A 16566-nucleotide genomic window follows, 5' to 3' on the forward strand; every position below is an offset into this window, starting at 1 on the left:
AGCACAGGGAAGAGGGGATGTTTTTGTCCCCAGACCTATTTACTCCGCCTGTCAGCTGACCTTGTTTTTCTAAGCTGCCCCTCGTTCATGGTCATGGTGCAGCTGTGCAGACTTGCTGCCTCTTTCTGTGTGAAAATGGTACCACTCAATGCAAAGGCCCTCGGCATCCCCATTCCTCTCCCCAAGATCCACATGGGTTTGTCTTGCCTCTTCAGCCACAGAGTGTCTCATCTCTCTTTCCATGCACCTGCTGTTTCTGTGGTTCTCCCAAGCTTTTCATCCCCCTCCACTACCTCCTCCTCCATTCTTGTGAGTTTTAACAACAGACAAAGAAAAACACTTATATTTTATTCTTAAAATGCTTTCATTCCCCAAACTCGTTGTGTCTCACCCTGCATGCTTCCAAACATTTCAGGGTAGCCCTGTCCACAGGAAGCACTGCTGACAAAGAATCATGTGTTTCCATCTCATTCATCCTATTGGCTGATTTTAGTATCAACACCGTAAAAGCAGCAAAGAGTCCTGTGGCACCTTATAGACTAACAGACGTATTGGAGCATGAGGTTTCGTGGGTGAATACCCACTTCGTCGGGTATCAACACCCTGTGCCACAACATCCACAAGCACTGCTTTTGCTCACCCTGGGGAATGTTGCAGCATTGGATATGATCCATTGCTGGAATCCTCCTGGCTCAAGGCATTGTGATGACTCAGCCGCACCTTTGTCCTCTTTAGGGGTGGGCAAATTACTCCAGATTATTATACAATAAACTCCCAGAACCTTCGCCTATTTCTAGTTCCAGAGTTGAACTAATTGTTTTTTGGTGGTTCTGAAATGTTCAGAAAAGGTTTTGTTCACTTCAGGATCCTGGCTGGGATAGGAGGACTTGTGAGGCAATGAAAAAGCCTATTCTATGGAAGCAGATGATAGTATTTTTATATAATGAGCTCTGGCTGAGTGCTCAGAGCTGTACAAACATAGTGGGAGCAGGATAGGGCTCATGGGTCTGATACTGTAGAATAGGGACAAACTATACTTCTGCTCTAGTTTGTCATCTTGTGCCCCATATTGGTTAGAGCTGACAAGGAATCTTGCACCAGTCATTGTGCAAAGGGGTCACAAAAACTCTTTGGTGCATATATTATATGTTTGTACAGTGCCTGATCTGGCTGAAGTCTCTAGGCAGTACTGCAATATATATATTTAATAAACATAAAGAAGGGTGTTCTAAGAAGGCACCCACAACCTCCTGAGAGAGCCTGTTGGCGCATGAATTTCAGATTTAAGGGATTAAATTTATCCCTGAGGTAACTCCATTGACTTCCGTAGAGTTACCCTAAGGACAGATTTGGCACCTGAAGGCACTCTGAGAGGTAGGTTACCTTTTAGAAACCTGCATAGATACAATGTGTGGATCTTCATCCAAACCCTGTGAGGCTTGCTCATCACTAGCCCTTTCCATTGCACAGAGAGGGACATTGCTTATGTAACAGCTACACCTGCTCAGTCCTCCACTCAGGCAGGCCAAGGGTCAGACTTCACTACCAGCATGGCTTAAGTTTAAGAATCTTCAGGATCTGTTTCCTCTCACTTGAGTAATTTACAGCATGGCAAGTGACCTTCACAGGCACTGGAGGGAAAGTTCACTGTACCTGAGGGAAAGTTCACGGTACCATTTGTGTTGAGTCATTGACTTTTTCCTCCTCTAATACTGGTCCTGGTAGTAGCAGGAATTATGCTAATCTTACCCATGAGTGAGGCCATGGATTATTCAAACTGTTGCTTGGCAGCACAGAGTAAACATAACATCTTGTTTTCATGTACAGTAGCGCTCTCATCAGAAACTAATCTTCATAAACTAATCTTCAAACTTGACACAGGATATCCACTCCATCCACCCCTAGGGTTAAGTGGAGTGGCTGTTTAACAGCATACAGTAGCCTTATACAACAGTTAAGGACTGGAAGTCAAAAGTCTGTTTCCAGCAGAAACTGCAGAGGCAGTTTAGGTAGGAGAACATAATTACCCCTGTTGCACTTTGGCCAGAACAGCATGGCCAGATCCCCAAGTCATGTAAATTCACAAAACTCCATTGATTTGAGTAGGGCTATGCTAATTTACACCAGCTGAGGGTCTGGCCCAATATATCTTCCAAAGAATGCTATGGATTCTATGATGCCCACAAATGATCAGAAGTCCCACCTACTGTAACATTAAACACCACTCCCTCTTGCAGTTAGGTATCCTCGAGGATCTCCCATCATATTACAGTGCCAAAACACCTCCACTTAGCATGTGGGAGGTGACAAAACAAGAAGAGAATGTTGCTGCATTGATACCTAGCAAAAGATGTATTGGGGTAATGCAGCACTGTCAATTTCCATGCAATGTCAGGACATAGGGGGCCAGATTCTCTGCTACACAGCGATCCACTCAGTGAGGGAGCCCATGTGCACAGTGTATAAAAGGTGAAATACATCTAACAGTATTTCTATATATATTTCAATATATCTAACAGTGGGAATGAAGGAGAGCATTTGGTTAGAAGGAGGGGCAACATAGTCTGATGGGGTCTCTGAATGTGGCATTTGGGGGAAGATCAGGTATCCAGTGATGATCCCTCTTCATGCACATTGTTTCAGGGAGAATTACAGTCAGCAGGATTAATTCACTATTTAGTGTGTTCTGCATATAATCAAAGAATACCCATTAATATCTTCCACTCCCATATATATTTTCACATTTGTAACCCCATTGTGGTCCTGTGCTTCTGAATAAGTAGCATGGATAAGACTCCTCAATAACATTCATTAAAATGTTGATACCTTTCTCTCACCAAACCTCCCTGAGGTGGAGCACCTGGGACCAAATTAATGCTTGTTGAAGGCCTCTAATTTTAGTGGAGTTACACCATGGATGAATCTGGCCCCTAATCTGTGATGGAGAGCATCACACTCCACAATGCTCTCAGTTTCTAGATCTCCTTTAGCACTGATCCAATTTCTTCAAGACCCCTCTTCCCCCCCCAAAATTACTGTGCTTGAAAAATTTCCATTGTGCCCCTCCCATTCTAAGTAAAGTTGCTGTCCACATCCAGGGAGAGGAATAGAGGGGGAGCAGGAGGAATTTGTAGGAGCGAGGAGAAATATCACAACGTTATTCGAGAACAAAGATCAAATTAGTATTGCTGTAAAAAAATCCCATTCTCCACAGTGATGTGCTAGCACCACATCTCCAAGCCTTCTAGCATTAGTGTTACAGGCAGCTTGGAGAATAGCCTGGATAGTGCTGTGCAGAATCACAGTCCCCACGACTTGGGGAACAGACATAAGATCTTTCCCTTTCCCCGGTCTGATATCAGATTTCACATCTCTTGTTTTGCTGACTACATTAGAAGAGCTTTGTTTTCACAGTGAATTTTCTCCCTAGCCCTCTACACTCCTCCCATCCTACCCTAGACTTTTCATTATACACAATCTGTTCTTATTCCTAAATTTCACAGTTTGAGTTAATGATATTTAATAGTTAGAGGTTGGGGGCACGGGAGATCTCTTGGGCTCTATTCCTGTCTCTGCCATTGAATAACTACCGCACACAGTTAGATAAGTCACTTGTGTGGCTGAGTTTCTCCATCTGAAAAACAGGGATAATCCTTTCCTACCTTCCAAGGATATTACTTACTGTTTGTAAAGCACTTGGAATCTTCACATGAAAGGCTCTATATGAATGCAGAGTATCATTATTAAAATACAGTATTATAATTCTGCCCGGTGTCCAAATGACATTACTGAAGCCCTCTGGGACAGGAACACTGCTTGGACTATAACATCACATTGTCATACACCTCTACCCTGATATAACATGACCCGATAGAACACGAATTCAGATATAATGTGGTAAAGCAGTGCTCCGGGGGGGGGGGGGGGGCTGCACGCTCCAGCAGATCAAAGCAAGTTCGATATAATGCGGTTTCACCTATAATGCGGTAAGATTTTTTGGCTCCCACGGACAGCGTTATATTGGGGTAGAGGTGTTTTTCTTGGAAATTGCTGAATGAGGGTAAAAGTCTCTGCTGCACTAGAAAGCACAAATTGGCTGTTCCTGCAGAAGAAGCAGACAACTATGTATCCAGACAGAGAACTTGTAACCACGACGCTGCCTGAGGTCAAAACTTGAAGCCACAAAAACAAAAATAAACAGAAGTCTCATCCAGTTGTGCACAAACCTACCTACATTCCATCATCAGGCACAGTGTGAAAGTGAGATGTGGGAGAGAGAATTTATGATTTATGTGGGACTTTCCATTCGTTTTGTGAATGTTTTAGAAAAGTCCCAGCTGCCACTCATTAAGTCATGCAAATTCTATTAATCTGCCTGTCTAAAATCTATTTAATCTAGATCTGGTCAAACTACCAGTTGGGAGTAAATTATGTAATGAATTTAACTCTTTTTTTTCTGGTTACAAATTGTTTATGAATCCATTCTGATTTCTGGAAATGTACTTGATATTTGCAAGTAATCACTCAATAGTTTATGCAAGCAAATTTTAGCCTATGGGGTGTTCTCAAACTGCTTACTTCATGTGTTCATTCTTTCTTATTTATACTGTGTGATCAATCACTTAGATTGCAAGATATAATTTCTGCCCCATGCATTGGATGACTGGAACTTTTTAAGAACAGCTATCTAAAAAACTGACAAAAGTGAACAGAGGACAGTCATCTTCAAATATCATTGTTCACCTAGGAATATGAACAATATTCATTCTGTGAGCATCCCTTTGAACCCAAACCCATTCACACAGATATATATGGATAGCAAATAATAAGGTGGCAACTATGATCTCACTGAATGGCCAATCAGAATTGGAGCATACATTCACTGATATTATCTTGTGGTTTTCAACTAACTCTAATACATTTCACCAATCTCTTAATTTCTAATGGACTTATCACCATGGTATCAAACACCAACTCTGAGGCAGGATGGGCTGCCTGGTGATGGGTTTTGTTTTGTTTATGTCAATATCCCAAATGCTGTTTCAGCTCCCAGTTATCTCAGCTTGGAATTTGCCATAACAGATCAGAAAACTGGTCCACCTAGTCTGACTTCCTGTCAACAGCCAAAACCAAATATTTTATAGAGAAAAATGAAGCTTCCATTGCTGGCAAAATCTGAAAGCCATAAATAGAGATGTTTGGGGTGAAAAATACAGATACACCTTTGAATTCGGGTTATAGTTTTATCTGTTTACTCAGGTTTTGGCTGGATGGGAGGGGTTTAATTCTAGCTTGATATAGAGCACTTTTCATGTTGACGTCTCATTTTAGGATCTATGTGTAGTTTGATATTTTGTACGTGTGCCTAGAAGTGGGAGTTGAAAAATAAACTCCATAGAAGTGCTCTGGACTTGGAGAGTTTTTGGGGGAAAGAGAGTGGGAAATGCTAGCTACTTTGCTGTTAGGAAAGCAGCTGTGGCTCCTACACTGGGACAGTTGGCAGGTATCCTTTTCAATGTACCTGAGCAATTATATAGTGGTGTTTGATGGCAGAAGGGCTAATCTTCCTGATGTCCATATATCATAAGCTGAAGTAGGAGATCTGAAAGTGCCTCATGTAGCTTGCATAACTCCAAATGTTGTTATTGGTCATAAAATTATCCTGTCCCCTATTTAGTGCCAGCTACAATATTTAACTCTGTGACCTGCTCCAGGACACAGTGAATTCCACAGGCTGACTACATGCTGAGAGAAGAAGTATTTATTTTTATTCTGTTAACTTCATCTAGTGAGCTCTTGTTCTTGTGTTATGGGACAGGCTAATAAAAAGAGGAGACTAATCAGTTCTCACTAGAACCTTCATAGTCTTAAATACCTCCTCCGTTGCAGGCTAAAGGATCGTAAGTTTTGAATTCTTTTCTCAAATGGAAAGCCTCAAAATGTGATTCAATATGAAAATTCTAGTTGGCAGTGAGCAGCCGTTTGGGCACACAATGCCTACAAAATAAAACCAAATGAAAACAATATAAATGTACGTTAGAATTCTTGGCTACTGCTGTAATAGCATACAGTAGTTCTTTCAGATAAAGATTAATGCAACAGCTGTGGGATTGCCCCAGAGTGTTCAGTGCTTATACCTACAGGGGCCTCCAGGGCTGTAGCTGTTGGACTTCAGAGTGGACACCTGCATTTTATTAGCCAGAACAAAGAACCAAGGGGTACTGTCAAAAGTGCCTTTAATTAAAGAGCATATACACTATCTTTCCCTCACTCTTCTTTTTTTTCTCTTTCATCTCCTGCTTCCTTTGTTCTGCCTTTAAGGCTATTTTACACTCTGGCCCTCCAAGGACCCCTCTACTTCCTCGCCTACATGATCCATAATGCTCTCTTTCCTTTGCCAGTATCATCCAGGAGGTTTCCTGGTGACAAGTATGCAGGAACCTATGAATATTTGCCTAAGTTTTGTAAAGTCTGGTTTAGCAAAATCCCCATGAGGTGCCATTAGGAGAATCTCAGGAAAACATTCTGTCTTGTGGGATTTTGCAGAGAAGCGGATGATATCCTGCCCTTGCCTGGTTCAGAAACAAACATGTTAATTTTAGTTTTGAAATTCAAACCATCTCTCTCTTCTCAGTTGTTCACATACTACCTCCCTTGACTGAAGTGATCCTTAACAGCTTTTCAGTCACACTAGAGATGGACCCAAGCTGCAAAGTTCAAATCTGAATGCAGAACAAAACTTTTCTGAATGTCAGGAGTATCTGGATCCAGGGGGTTGTTTTGTCCTGTTATGGAGGCCGGGTTCATGCACAAAACTCAGATACAAATCTGAATTTTTCCCAAGTGTGGTAGATTCATATGCAGGGGTTTTGGCTTGTCTTTAGTTTATATTTCTTGACCTGTTTCCCTTTACAATTGTTCTGGTTTGCATACCTCTCTGCCTTCACCCTTTCTACCTTGTTTTGGGAAAGATCACCCCTCTCTCTTTCCTGATCAAACAGAAGCATTCGTAGCAGTATCCAGCTTCACCACTTGGCAAAGCTATCTTTGAATACTGCTCTTTTTTCCTCCTATTGTATCTGAGGACACCCATTCCAGCCCTTTAAGAGCTTGCACTGCATCTCATTCCGCTGCTGAAGTGACCTTGTGAATCTGCCTGCATCAGGCCCCTGCCCCAGCCAGTCACTCTCTTTGTTCTGCCATTCCCTGTTATCAAATTTTGGGATTGTGGGAATGAGTCCTCTTCATTACTCCTTTGATGATTTCCATAACAACAGGCCCAATTCTTTGCATTATAGTCCTCTAAAGATGGAGGCCAACTACAAAGTTTGGATACTGGTTCAAACTTCCCCAGATCCGGGAGTTGAGTCTAGGACTATGTTTGGTGTAGTTCTAGAGAAGGGGCCAGCTGCCAGGTGCAGATCTGACTCTGAACTTTCCCAAATTTGGCAAATGTTTCTGATCGGGGGTTTGATTTCAATCTCTAATAACGTCTTTCCAAACCCTTGGAGAGTTGCCCTTTCCTAAAAGACATACTGAGTCCAAAGAAACACGCTTCTTAAAAAACAAACACCTGCAAAAGGAAACACATAGGACTGAAGGAGCTTTACCAGTACGTTTTGTTTCTCTATCAACCCCACATAGGAAAGCCCGGCTTGTGCTCTCTCTCAGCAGTTGCTATATGTATTTCTTTTCCTCCTCTCTAGACTGGGAGCACTTTCTGCCAAACACAGAAGGGCTTTGTGAGGAGGGGAACAGCTCAAACTCTTACAGCTAGTAAAATACGCACTGCTTCCCTCTCAGACCTGGACGCTAACCACCTCTGGTGTTTCACTCTCTCCACAAAAATAGTTCTTTCTAGTAAGCTCCTGCAGCTCTTCTTTCATCCTGTCTCCTTCCCAATAAGGAGCTAATTAGCCCTTTCATTAGCAGAGTGTTGAGACGAACCTGCAATCAGCTTCTCTCCAAAGGGGGCTGAAAATTTCAGCAAAGATGTTTCAAAACAGTACCAACACAGAGGTGTAAATGACAGGAATTGATACTGCCTCCCTCTACCCTCCCACTTCCCTCTTGGTAATTCCCCAAGATGGACTCACTTGAAGGTTGATGATTTCCCCTTCTGATGCCATTCTTTTGCCCTTAGGTCTCTTCCTCAGCCTTCTGCAGACTGCACAGTAGCTTGGGACTCTGCAGTCCCAGGGACTCTATAATGCTTCCCTGGGTAGGAGAGCACAGCTGCTGAAACAGACCTGCTATTCATCTGCCTGATGTGAGACGCCCGTCTTGGCACGAGAGTGCGGGGGAAGAAAGGGGTGGCATACAAATTCTTTGTCTTCAAAATGCTGAATGGTCTGTGGAATAAACATCCCTCTTAGATTTACTATGACAGTTTTGTTCACTATGTATCTCCACTAACTCCCTTGGTCCAGCTGAGCCCTGTGAGATCACTCAGGCTGGAATTCTGTGATGCAGCTAGCGTACCATGAGGGTCATGGCACAGACTGTACAGAGCATTTAGCAACAATCCTGAACCCCCTCTGTAGCCACAGAGCCCCTCTGTTCATATCAGGGCTACCACATGAAGATGGTTTGAAAACTAGGGGCTGAGAAGGTTCGGGCCAGAAAGTCACGTTCCTTCACTGCTGAACAGCATTACAGCAAAGCTCTAGAGAAGGCTGAGATGGAATTTCCATTCTAAACCCATTCTCAGTTACTTCTCACTTTCTCAACCAAGAAAACATCATTTAGGTCTGGAATTTCTATTCCTGGTATCAGCCCCAAATGAGGTTTTCTTTTGATTGGTAGGTGAGAAGTGACCAAAAATTGATTTAGAATGGAAATGTACACAGCCAAAAATCAAGTCACAAAGCATGAACAGAATATAAGTGGGATCCTCAGCCCGTGAAAATCAGGATAGCCCCATTGACTTCAGAGGAACTATGAAGTTTTACATCAACCAAGGTTCAAGTGGAGAGGTTTTGTCCTTTGAAGGACAACCTCACTGATCAGTTACAATGGCACAGAAAGTTATATTATTACTAAAGAAGATTATCTTGTTAAGAAGCATGCTGTGTAGTTAACCAGTGTTCATCACAGTTTCTGTATCTCCAGGCCTATGAAAGGTGCTGAAGTCTCTCTCAGTGGGAACTGCCATTGTACTGATACTTCTCAACAGGAGGCCTAATTTGACAATGATACTAATGCTTAGCAGTTCTGTGGCACCATTTCAAAGCATTAATGAATTTAGCCTCACAATATCCCTGTGAAGTAGATAATATCCCCATTTTAGAGATGGATAAACTGAGGCACAGAGGTACGTGTTAGTGACATGCTTAAGGTTCACATGGGAAATTTGTAGCAGAGTCAGGACTAGAACCCAGATCATCTTACTCTCAGTCCTGTGGCTTATCTATATGAACAACTTTCCTCCCATCATGTACCTTGCGAGCCAGGCAATGTAGTTTTTGTGTGAAAGCATGAAAAAGACCAGCAGCTGTCAAAGCTATTGTAATGTACTTCTGAAAAAGTTAAAAACATTTTTGGTTCTCTTAAAAGGTGACTACTGTTTATATCAGTTTACATAAGAGACTTATCTAACAACCATTTTTAAAGTCACCTGTCCGTCACATGTAATCATGCACAATTCATGAGCCTTATTAGCATGGAAATCAGTGACTGTTACTTTTATCCTGTGATGCACAGGTTGGGGTCAGAATACAGGCTTCTAAATCCTAATCTACATCAGACGGTCATGACAGCAGCTTCCCATTTGATTTTTTAAATTCTCCGTAAGAAGTTTTGAAAATAACATGCAGTGATTTGCTCTTCTTGTTATTTAGAGGGAGGAATTGAAATCTCTTTCTGTATTGCCTACCCGTTTCCCTATAAGCATACTATTGCAGAGGCACTAATACAAAGAATTACCTGTTCTAAATTATTTTCCTTAAAGATGTCTATAATAAGATGCCACAGCTCAGATTATATATAGACACAGTCTGTTAATGAATCATTTATCTGATTCTGGCATCCACCACATCTTTCAAACTTACTCCTGAGAGGAGTTCATGCTAAGCTTGTTCTTTGTGAATAGGGTCTATGAGGAAAGACCCAGGAGTTCATGCCAAAGTTTTGCTGTCCTTAGGTATCTTACCTATATCGTGGTAGGCCAGAAATATCATTCTTTGGTAACAATTGGATGAAGTGTCTAGCTATTATTTTAGAAGACAACCAAAGACTAGTATGGAGCTAATTTCAGACCAGAACATAAGATATATAACAATGTGTCTTTTATACCAGTTTCCCTCCAGCACTTATCTAAGTGTTATGCTGAAACTTTTGCTTTGCTCTCCGGGGAGATATCCCAAAGAATAATACTCTTAAACTGTGTTTTCAGAATATCCAGAGAAATTAAGCAAGACCTACAGTAACTCCTGTGTCCTTCCAGACAAGCAAAGCTAAATCCAAGATAGCATGAAAGAATCTTTCTGCAAGAGCATATTAGTAATAATGACTCTATGCAGCTTCTCTGAGGGCATCTGGAGCCAAATGCATTAAAATGATACAACTTCAAACAGCAAAATCTCTCTTGGAGATTATTTTTGTATATCATATTAATAGTAAAGCTATGAGTCTAAACATGCAGGAAAATGGGTCTGTTTCCATTTAACTCTCAGAACTGCCAGGGGAAGATGAAATTCATCAAAGGAAAATCCCAGGGTAACAGAAAATATTTTCTGATCACTACTTCTGATTGCAAAGAAGAGTAAATATGACTTTTTTAAATGCCTTTAATAATCCTTAGAGAGAAAGGTGGGTGAGGTGATATTTTTTATTGGACCAACTTCTGTTGGTGAAAAAGACAATCTTTTAAGCTCCACGCCTTTTCTTCACAACCAACATGGCTAAAGGTGTAAATTAGGGCACATAAAATACTGCACAGAGTTTGAATGTACCAGAAAAACAAGCGATTTCCAGAGTTGGTTGTTGGTGTAACTAATGATGATTGAACAGAGTAGAAGAGAGTAATTCTTAGACACACTTGAGGATGCAAAGGGGAGTTTGATGGGGAAAGAGTCTCTAAAGAGAGGAGAGCAGTATGAGGTGACTGTGGAGCTATTTGCCATTTGGGGCCAGATTGTACCCAGCTCTTATGCTAGGGGGTGAGAGGGTACAGGAGCCTCTTCCCTTTGTTCCCCACCCCTCACACAGGGCCCAGGTACAAAGGGAGTTCTTGCACTTAAAGTGCTAGTCCCACTCATGGTGCTAGTACCTGCAACAGGACTGGGTAAGAAGGTGGAGCCATGACCCTGTTCTCTCAGCACTAGCCAGCAGAGACTGCTGGTTGCAGAGGGGAGTACATGCTGTCTTTAGGGAGGTACAGAAATATTCCCTGGGAGCGCTAAGATGCATCGCGATGCTCCAAATCTTGTGCCTTGATTAAGAGAACAGGTGTGTTTGTAGGGTAGTAGTTCTCAACCTTTTCCATACCGTGACCCCGTGTTACAAGATAAAATATTTTTGAGACTCTCCCTCCAACAGTTTTGGGGAACCTCTGCAATCTTGTCACAAAGAAAAGGAGGATGATCACGACCCATTTGCCACCTTCCCTGGGGCATTGTAACCCCCAGACTGATAACCCATATTGTAGGGCATACTAGAGAGGTTAAAATTTTCAAAAGTGCCTATGTGATTTTGGAGCCTAATTCTTCCATCAACCTAGCTACTGCCTCTTGTGGAGGCAGATTTCCTATGTGATGGAAGAACTCCTTCCATTGCTATAGTAAGTATCTACACTACAGAGCTTACAATGCTGCCACTTCAGCATTTCTAGTGTAGACATAGTCTAAGTGTCTAAATATTAACTGGCAGGATCAGTTCCTCCTGTGGTGGCCATTGGGAATATAGACTGTATTGTATTGACTGGAGGAAATGAAACTCATGGGGAGTTAGAAGAAAAACAACTGTTCTTATTAAGAGATTGATTCAATTGTTTAACTGAAACTACAGGACCAAGAATATGCACTTCTACCTTGTTATAACGCTGTCCTTGGGAGCCAAAAAATCTTACCGCATTATAGGTGAAACCGTGTTATATTGAACTTGCTTTGATCCACCGGAGTGCGCAGCACTGCCCCCTGGAGCACTGCTTTACCGCGTTATATCCAAATTCGTGTTATATCGGGTGGCATTATATCGAGGTAGCGGTGTATTTGAGTTCAGACCCATTCTGCCGGAAGTCCACCTAAAAGATATGCTCTAGTTCAAACAAATTAATTCAGAGAAATTGTATGGCCTCAGACTAGATGCTCATAGTGGTTTCTTCTGGCCTTATAATCTATAAACTTTCTCTGCAGGATACTGAGTGAAAACATGCTCAGCCAATGAAAACAAGATAGAGGCACTGTATCAAAAGAATAAACTCTCATTGGCTGATCATACCCTAAGACAGAACATTGGAATTTTACTCACCTACTTGCTCCAGATGAATTTTTTTTAATAGATGAGTAAAATGTCATTAGCTTGTGTTCCTTAAGCAGTTTCCAACAGCTGAAGGCTTTACAAATTAACCTGCTCAAGGATATTACATTTCAGCATAGGTAGCCTATGAAATGAAATTCTGCAGGGTTCACCTTTCAAAACCCCTTACCTTTAGGCTCTGGACTCAGTTCTCAACCTGGCTAGTAGGGAAGGGTGAGACTATGGGGCAGATCCTCAGTAGGAGTAAATCACTGTAGCTCCAATGAAACCAATGGAACTATGCCAGTTTATGCTAGCTGAGGATCTAGTCAGACTAGAGATGGATAGTGGTTGTGTGGGAGCAGGGAGGCCCTTTGTCCAGTTTTCCTCTGCATGCACCTTGTGTAGTCATTCACACCCAGGAAGAGTGAGTGTAAAAGGCTAGTAGCATGATTCTGATTTGGTGGCATTTTACAAAGGTGAAAATGGCAATGCAAGGTTCTAGGCAGTGGAGAAAGCAGCTCCTGTATGTGTAGATTGATAGTGGGAGTTCAAGGCACAGTCTACAATCACTTGCCCTGGGAACTGGGGATTAAGGAAGCTGCTACTGCCCCTAACTGATCACAGTTTCACCCATCCTCATCACAAAATTAAAATAAATTTAATTCTGCAGAAACAATCTCTTTCTTGTCTAGTAACTATCCTGGGTCTTCTGTCTGGAAGTAGTGTTTTTCTCTAAAGGGCAGGCAATTCACTCTGAGATTGTTTCTGCAGAATTAAATTTATTTTAATTTTGTGATGAGGATGGGCCAGGCTACAAGAGATCAGCTTCCAATTACCAGATAAACCTCTTGTTACTAAATGGCTCCTGAAATTCCCAGGAAAGCTTTGCAGTCTTGTTTTGGTTTGGTTTTCAGTGAAGGATTCAGAGAGGTGAAACTGTGATCAGTTAGGGGCAGTAGATCTCGGTGAAGCCTCAATTTAAGGCTTTGATGCCAGACTGCTTATCATTTTTCCTAGACCATCACTTGCCCTGGGAACTGGGGATTAAGGAAGCTGCTCCAGCCCCTGCCTCATGCTGACATTAGAACCACAGCAATGTCAGGAGAGGATATCACTCAAGAAATAGGCAAAATCTCATCACCCTGGGTACTTTGAAGAAGAAGTGAGCAAAGCCTTCTGCTTGGATCAAGATAGAGCAATGCAATGCATGCTACTCCACACACTGCACCTTCCATAGGCTGCATATGTACTGGAACTTACAGCTGAATGGTTTCAGCTGGCTCTTACTGATTCCAAATGACAATTAGGATTAGGAACAGGGCAACAAATCTTCTGGGCTACTGGTTTCTGGGGCTATGAGTTAATATGGTTACAGATTCTTCAGTTCAAACTGGGAGACCAGTAGAAGCAAATGAAGACCAGTAGAAATCAATAGAGACCAAATAAAAGATTCCAATCAATCTGATGGAAAATTTCAAAAGGCAAAATACAAATATGTGTCATGGGAAGGGTGATTGCAATCTACAAGATGCAGTCTTCAGTCTCCGAGAAAGTTGGTATTGTGGTCCCCACTCAGAGATAGGTGTCCTTGTGTTAGAAAAGAGAAGGAGACGAAGAAGCTGGAGAGAGAAGGAACCTGTAGATATGAATTATAAGACTAAAGGGACTGTTTCAGTTCTTCCCAGACCTGCGATTTAGTTTTTTTCTGTGTTTATATTCAACCACAGAGTCTTGTTTTACATACCTATTTCCCACCCCCGACATCGGAGAGGGCCCAGCTACTGCTACTTTATAGTTACCAGCAACTCAGCCTTTCAATAGCCATCATAAACCCTCCCCCTCTGACTCTCCAAACATCCAGAAGAACTTCTCCTTCAGTAGGATCTCTGAATCTAAAAACTCACTATCTTCATATGGATAAAATCATCCTTAGAGTATCTCCATTGACCTTAATGCAGTTGGACCAGTTTACCCCAGATCTGACTTTGACCCTAGTAGTGTTTCCTACCCTGCTGTGACTGGCAGTTCTCAAAACCATCCTCCAGTGTGAGGATGAGAGAAGGTCAGAAAACTAATCCCATGTGACTCCCTCTTATGCACTCACTTTTTCTTCTTCCGGGAGACTCCTCTGAGCCTGTCTCTTGGGAAATGGTCAGAACAGTGACCTACCTCTCTGTGTTCCTATTTGCACTCTCTCCTCCCAGTGTTCTCACATAAAACCTCTTCTCTCCAAATCTCCACCTCTGAACACTGTGATCCATTCTCATGGAATTCCTTCCATGGCAAAAAAAGACTTAACCTAGACATAGATTTCATGAGTTTGAGGCAGAATGAGGGTCTAAGTTTTGATGTTCATATGGGGCCCCACAACCATGGGCCATTTGGGGAGCCTAATTCTTCCCTCACAGGATCAAAATAACTCTCACTGGCTTCAGAGGAAGTTATTCCCATCTGCAGGAAGGAAGGAAGGCCTCTGGAAAGAACAGATAATTGATTCCCTCTTTCAGACTCTCATGCTTCCTTCCACTGTGGTCTCCTGATGTGGGTTAGGAAGATGAAAAGCACGGTAAGGAATTAACCCAACAATGAAGTTGTGCGGTAAACCTGAAAAAAAAAATCATGGACACATCTTTCTTCATTCCCTTGTGTAATGTTTATGAATGTCAGGGTCTGGGTGTCCCCTTCAGCAGCATCAGGAGAATCAACACTCATGCCAGATTAGTGTATTGGGGGTCTTGGTTTGCAGTTGGGCAACTGTTCCTGAATGAGGGCTGAGCAATCAGTCAGTAGCTCAGGCTGTCCAGCCTAAGGGTTAGCGCTCACCCAACCTGAAGTGCAGGGCCTGGGGTAGGGGGACCCAGGCCCACCCTACTCCACCAGGTCCCAGCCCAAGTCACTAGAAGCAACAGGTGACCCCATCACAGGCTTAACGTGGAAACATGGGGTCACTGCCTTACCTCCTGGCAACACAACAGGACCAAAGTCTGATTTCCCTGGACTACTTCCTACCGGCATCTGGTGGGGCTCCTCCACGGGGGAGCACTTTGCCTTCTCTTCAGGCCAGCTCTCAGGAGTCATCACCCACCACAGCCAGTCATGGGCTCCCTGGAAAGGACATCTGGCCTGGCTCTCACTGAGCAGCAGGGCCCTGCTCTTATACTTCCTGCCCCAATCCTGTACTTCCTGTGAGGGGGATGGGGTGGGGTTAGCTGAGTCCAATAGGGTGATTTAATCCCCTCTGCATTGGAATGAGGCCACTCCACCTCATTACACCAGGTTAATGCCCCAGTTAAACATGTAAAAAACTTCAGTCTCCTCTATTCTCTCCCTTACCCTGCCTGACAAAATCCCCAGATAAAACAGAGAAATAAAAAATCTGATATATCAGCTGTGAAATCTGTAACCAATTAAAGATCCAGGAGCCAGTTACATAAAACTTTTGTCTCAAAACCCAAATGTTTCTTACTGAACTTCTAGTCTTAAGGCCAAAGATTCTACTTATTGTTTATCTGATGCCCATTGCACCCAAAGTCAAATAACTTGAGACCCCTGGCAATGTGGACATTAAGAGGATATCATGAGGTAAGAGGAAAGTAAAAAGGCAGAGACACAAGTCTTTCTATACATCTCTGCACCTGGAACACTGCATTTAGTTCTAGACACCTCATTGCCACAAAGATATTGACAAACTGCAAGCGACTCAGCGAAGAATAACAAAAATTTACTGGGGTACTGGAAAGACTAGTTTATGAAGAAACTTTTTAAAAGTTAAGTAAGCAGTGCTTGGCTAAATGATGATTAATGGCCTGATCCAAAGCCCCTTGAAGTCAACTGAAAGACTCCCACTGATAACAGTGGGCTCTGGATTTAGCCCTGAGTGAAAGGAGCTGGGAGAGAAAAATAATCTGCATATTTTGGAAGCATGTAAACATCAAGGTGGGAGGGGAATTTAGGGAGGTACACGAGGGTATAACTAGGAGCAAAGGAATTAAATTAAAGAAATACTCTGGCTGAATATCAGAAAACCTACCTAACAGTATGATCTATTAGGCTTCGCAACAGATCCTGGCTAGTAAGTGTGCAACAGCAACAGGGAAAAATCCTACA

At 42.5% G+C, this 16566-nt stretch overlaps 1 protein-coding gene across 3 annotated transcripts in view; it reads right to left on the reverse strand.

Moving 5' to 3' along the window:
* NINJ2 (ninjurin 2) overlaps window positions 1–15564 on the reverse strand; it is an 85974-nt gene extending 70410 nt beyond the window's left edge. Inside the window, exons 1-2 of one of the 3 annotated variants that reach the window (XM_045010037.1) lie at window positions 15417–15560; window positions 8097–8351 (exon numbers count right to left, since the gene is read on the reverse strand). In XM_045010037.1, the coding sequence (XP_044865972.1) occupies window positions 8097–8129 (33 nt within the window). In that variant the 5' untranslated portion in view covers window positions 8130–8351; window positions 15417–15560. Of the gene's footprint in view, window positions 1–8096; window positions 8352–15416 lie in introns of all 3 variants that reach the window. The other 2 variants (XM_045010047.1, XR_006578111.1) reach the window with 2 other exon arrangements.
* Window positions 15565–16566: the final 1002 nt, after the last annotated feature.

This window comes from Mauremys mutica, chromosome 1 (genome assembly GCF_020497125.1).
Source record: "Mauremys mutica isolate MM-2020 ecotype Southern chromosome 1, ASM2049712v1, whole genome shotgun sequence".
Lineage (NCBI taxonomy): Eukaryota > Metazoa > Chordata > Testudines > Geoemydidae > Mauremys > Mauremys mutica.